Here is a 5,657-nt window from a genome sequence, read left to right as displayed (position 1 = left end):
CTCGACCCTATTAAGCTGGCATTTCAGGGTATTATTTTATATATATACAAGGAAAATTTGAAAGTTAGGGGGGGCTCGAGCACCCCCCTGCCCTTACCTGGCTACGCCCATGCCCTTGTGCTCAAGTGCGCTCGGGAATAAAAATATAAAAGATTTACTGGGCTATGAGATGTTGCAAAATTATAGATTTTTCTTACTGGTCGTTAACTAACCGGAAGTCCATCTTTTTAATTTAGACGTACATGTTTTTACTACTGATTCGCATTTTGAGAATAAAAATACGTTACTCTTGTTTGAAACTTTTTTCTCGGAAGTGCCTTTTTCAACCACTAAATGACCTTCGAACTTTAACTCGTCCAGATCCGTGCAAAACCTCTATGTACTATAGGGACGCTAAAACGACACGAAAAAACGCCGAGATACGTAAACTTAATTTTGAGTCGTACATTAGGGATCTGTATACCGTTTTTCTAGATCAGGTTATATTCGCATGATATTTTCATTTTAAGTTTGCATTGAGAATGAACAAAAATTAAAATTTTAATATGAAAAATGTTACTCATACGCCATGTAGGATTATGTACCAGTACGGCCATCAACGGTATGTGTTAATATGTATTACCTAAATAGAAATTTCGTAAACATTTTCTCACATACATACATATATTTATAAATCGATTGATTTGAGGGAAAATTTGAAAATGATAACCAAAAAAACGGCCAAATAAAAATCATCCCGATCAGCCTAGTGATTGCCGTTTAATGATAACCGCACTTGCTCAGTTAGCTGTGCGAGCTTCTGAGCTTGTCTTGCTGGGGCGGGCTTGGTCATTCTAGAACGTGACTCCACTTAAAGCGGGTGTGCCATCGTACCTAATTGTACGCAATCAACGCGATATTCAGCTGCTGAATAGCGCGCGTGTGTAGGTGTGTTCTGTAGTACACTTGTTTAGCATTTAGGAATTGACAAGTTCGCTTCAACGCATCTGGCGCGAAATTTAATTAAAAGCAAAGAAATATTTTAATAAAAACAAACATAATAAGAAACAAACAAATTAATAAAAAATAAATAAATAGATAAGAAAATAATACACACATTAATATGTAAAAAATTGCAAAATAATGCAAACAGTTGAAATAAAAAAAAATGAGTGATAGTGTTAATAAATGTAGAACATCATCTAGTTAACGAGTTTAAATATCTTTTTATTAAAAACGTATGACTTAACTAAATATGCGCTAATTCATTTGCTTTAAAAGTGGTGCAGTTGTAGTTTATGACGACAGCGATCTGTGCATATATAGTTGTATGTATATAACTTTGTATGTTTGCATTTTTATTACTATTTAATTGATGTTTGTCAAAGTGTCTCAACAATGATAAGCATTCATATTGCGCTCGTATGCAACAAGTGGCTGATTTTTTTATTTTTTTTTAACTATAAAGCCATCAGACTTAAGGGATATGTAAAAAATCATAAAACGACAGTTAATCTTAATTGCAGCGAATTTTCGTTGCACACCCACGTGAAAATCTTATATAGAAGCCATATCAGCTGTGCATATGTATGTAGAGGACGGTTGCATACAGCAAGATTTCTTTTTATATTACAAACTACAGACATACATCTGCACATATGTATATAGGTACATAAATGTGTGGGTTTAAAAGTGCAATGAGTGAAATTTTTTATGAAAAAATAAATCTTGATAATTTGAAAGATCTCTGACAAATATACAGGGCAATACTGGCAACTATCTTTCGACTCACCACAGTATTGCGTAAGACAATTGTCAATTTTAGCAAATATTTTGAAAGCTCTTTACTGTCTTTCGGAAGATTAATCGAAATATCACCTTTTAAAAATTACATAAAATTAGCTTTTTAAAACAATAAAAACTAATAAATAAAAGAAGAAAAAAAAAATTAACAAAAAAATAAAAATAAATTAAGGCAAAAATATATAACAAATATTTTTAAAAATTAAAAGAAATTAAAAAATATATGTTTTTTTCCTTTTAAAATAATAACAACTAAAAGTTAAGTTAGAAAAAGATGAATCAAACAATAAGAAAATAAATAGTACTTAAAAATTAAAAAAAAATATTTATATTTTTAAAGCAGAATCTTGAAATTAATTTAAAAAAAAAAAAAAAAAACTTTCTCAAAAAAGAAGAAGCAAATAAAATACGTTTCTAAATTTAAAAATATTTTTCTTTCTTAAAGAGTAAAATCTAAAATTTAAAAGAAGGAAAAAATTAAAAAAAAATCAAATAAAAAATCAAAATATTTTTCTTTATAAAATAATAAATTTGGAAAAAAATACGTAAAATAAGTTTCTAAAAATTAAATTAAATTGAATTTAAAAAAATATATATTTTTCATTTATTTTTATTGAAACATTAAATTAAATAAAATGGTTCAACTTATGATTGAATAGCAATACTAGTCCAAAGGGAAAAATAATGAAATTAAAAATTAGTTAGAATTTCATAACTCATGGAACTGTTGAGTCATAGTAAACATTTTTCTTATTATTGTAATCAGAGCTTTGGATACAAGTGATTCAGTGCGGGTTTGAGCAATTGTCTGAAGCCGTTGTTTGAAACTAATACACCTAACTAAATACATACATGCCTGCATATACATACATACACATGTGTACACGTAGATATTGACTTGGGGAATCCGCACTCCTCGGGAAATCTACATTCAAGCAACTCACATATCCGAACATCAGTTAAATACGCTGGATTTTTTGTCGGTGAGATGACTGTCCGTCCGACCGCTTAGTTCTGATCTTTTAGCCGGTTCTGCTGCTATTCGCATTTCAGTCGCGGAGTGTTATTATCGTGTGTCGCACGTAACTTAAATTTTATGTGTTAAGCAAAATTTCTTAAAGCGTTTAGTTTCGGCTAGATAAATCAAATATTTTTTCTTTTTTGCAAACAGAATTAAATATAAATATAAATTTGGTTTCATTCAACTCAATCAGTGTTGTAGTTGGTGGCTCATTAATTAAGGAAGTGAAGACAACGAGGCAAAGCGAAATAAACGTAAAAGTAAAGGTACCAATACAAATAGTGAACAAAAAAAAAACAGCTAAAACCAGCAAGAATTTGCCGATAATAGCTACAACAACTGTTCAGCTATTAATCAAATTTAATAAAGGAAACAACAACAACAGCTAACATTTGCAAAGATGTCAATGTACGCCAAACAAAATCGAAAATCTATTTTTAATTTAATCATGGGTGAGTATCTGATTATGAAATTGCAAATACACACAGATTATTTATTATCAACTATAATTACATATTATGGTGATTACGTTTCTTCCAAAAAAATGCTGCCCTTCCCCGGTGCAAAATGTGTTTGATGTGTTAGGCTTAGTATCCAGCTCTTAAGAAAAGCAAAAACTCCATATAAAATGACGTACAAGAAATGGCTAAGAAATTTTCTTGAGTCAAATTTCCTTAAGGCAGTACGCAGTTCTTCAGAAATTTAGTACGCTTTCTACTACGGTTTTCTAAAGTTTTTTGTGAAAAAAGAGCACAAGGCAACCCAGGCTTGCAACAGAAACATATTCCCGTTCCATTATTTCTTGAGGAAAGAGTGAGGCAACAGGCTGTGAGGTATAAAAAATGTCAAAATTCCTTGGACACACACGCGAAATAATGGCAATTTTTTCTTGACCGTTTTCTTAAGAGCTGGATACTAAGCTTAACACTCAACCCTGAAAAAATGCATGTTTTTGCCTTCATAATATTGTCGTTTTAAATAACTATCTGATTTTCAGGGCAACTATCGCCCCTGACAAGGTTCCACAGGGCAGAGAATGTGCCTTCTTTGCCTTATACAAGATTGACATTTTAAGAAACGAACACAAAATTTTCTCACTGTTTGCCTTTAATTTAGAATCGAACACGAAAGAGAAAGGGGCAATCAAAAGGCGACATTTTTTTGCTAGAAACGAAATCACCGTTAGTTAAGCTCATACTCAAATTTGCACTTGCATGTAAAATCCCTTTAATCTTTGTAACTACCTGGTTTCTCAACTGAAAAGTGTTGATACTTGACGTCAATCAAAAAAAAATAATACCCAACTAATTAACCATAATCAGTACTTACTTAGGGTCGGTTGTTCAATGTCTGGTTATCACTACCTCGCAGTTAAACATTAAATGAGTACATACATATGTATGTATGTTGTCGCCCTGGGTTGACGTGGTCCAAAGTTATGCGGTAACATACATAAAAAAAAAATATTCTGACGAACTGATAATCTCCTCCTTTTTTGGAAGTCGGTTAAAAAGATCAAGTAGTGATATTCAGTGGCGCAAACTGATGGTCGGGAAAAATTTATATCCGCAGAATCTTTATAAAAATAAATGAAATGAGATAAAACTTTCCAAAAAAAAGAGGACGCAGATCGATCCATTGGTCAATTTCTTTGTTGGTTTGAATAGCGAAAATCCGCGGGAAAATCTATTTTAAACACAAAAAGTTAAACACGAATAATCGAACAGCTCGAAATTCAACTACATATGTACATATGTATGTATAAAAACTAGAACAACATACCCAGCCAGCAAAAAACTTACATTTTACGAACATTATGGGCTGGTTTCTCCAACTCAACTTAACTTAGTTTAGCCACTTTTTGGACTTAAGTCAAAAGTTAACATACCTGTTATTGTTATTCATGACTAAGTCAAGAAAATTGGCTTAACTAAGTTAAGTTGAGATGGAGAATCAAGCCCTATGTTTCACGAGGGATTCTCGATCGGGGAAAAGTTTGAAAATGGCTCGTAAACGATAAAACAAAAACAAAATAAAAGAAATTGTAGCAATTTGTCAGCACAAGAAAAAATTGTCATTCTGTTGGAAATTTTTCTTGAACCACAATATTTTATAATATATAATATTCGCATACGAATGCTCTTTCGATCCGTTTACGACTTTTCGTAGGCGATCGACAATTTCAAGCGATAAAGTACTCGAAAACGAATCGTAAACGGCTATCATAAACGACATTTTAGCCCGTTTTTCTTCGAGAAAATATCCAGTTTCCAGTTTGTTTACGATAATTTTGCTGGCTGGGTAAAGATTTAACATTTTTATGTACAGTGGCGGGCAAATGAAAGGGTATGCGACGTTCGAACAAGTTTTGACAATTTTTTTTGTTGTTTATTTAATGTTTATTATTATTTTTTAAATGAAAGTGTTGCTTACAGATATTTTGACCTTATGCCACCTACCGGCAAAAATTATCGTGAAGTTATTCTTTTTCATGTATGTGTAATATATATCTATCTATCTATACCTCTATACTAACTATATAAAGAGAAATTCCTTTTTTGTAGCAGGTAATCTCGCGAACGGCTGGTCCGATTTTCGTGAAATTTTGTATATAAATAGCTTTCAGCAACCACCATGCCCTAGGCTAAAAACAAAACTTACTTTTTTCCGGGAGTTGGACCAGCGTCCGATCTATTCGAAAAAATCGTATTTATGTTTCGATTTGCTTAAAATTTGGTACGTAGGTAGCTTTTCGACAAAAAATTTTTCCGGGAGTTGGACCAGCGTCCGATCTTTTCGAAAAAATCGTGAAATACGCAGTTAGCGAAAACATAAAAAATCGTTTTTTCTATTT

The 5,657-nt window shown here is 31.8% G+C and overlaps 1 protein-coding gene across 10 annotated transcripts in view; it reads left to right on the top strand.

Annotated features, from left to right (window-relative positions):
* Positions 1-811: 811 nt before the first annotated feature.
* The window catches only part of LOC118742517, a 21,642-nt gene continuing 16,796 nt past the window's right edge, over positions 812-5,657 (top strand). The window contains exons 1-3 of one of the 10 annotated variants that reach the window (XM_036474648.1): positions 814-927; positions 1,261-1,307; positions 2,997-3,255. In XM_036474648.1, coding sequence (XP_036330541.1) covers positions 3,204-3,255 — 52 coding nt within the window. In that variant the 5' untranslated portion in view covers positions 814-927; positions 1,261-1,307; positions 2,997-3,203. Of the gene's footprint in view, positions 928-1,077; positions 1,324-2,953; positions 3,256-5,657 lie in introns of those variants that run through there. The other 9 variants (XM_036474655.1, XM_036474649.1, XM_036474650.1 and 6 more) reach the window with 9 other exon arrangements.

The sequence above is a fragment of the Rhagoletis pomonella genome, unplaced genomic scaffold (genome assembly GCF_013731165.1).
Source record: "Rhagoletis pomonella isolate Grant_MI unplaced genomic scaffold, Rhpom_1.0 Rhpom_scaffold_00007, whole genome shotgun sequence".
Classification (NCBI taxonomy): domain Eukaryota; kingdom Metazoa; phylum Arthropoda; class Insecta; order Diptera; family Tephritidae; genus Rhagoletis; species Rhagoletis pomonella.
Note: the sequence above shows the minus strand (reverse complement) of the source record. Positions and strands in the feature narration are given on the sequence as shown.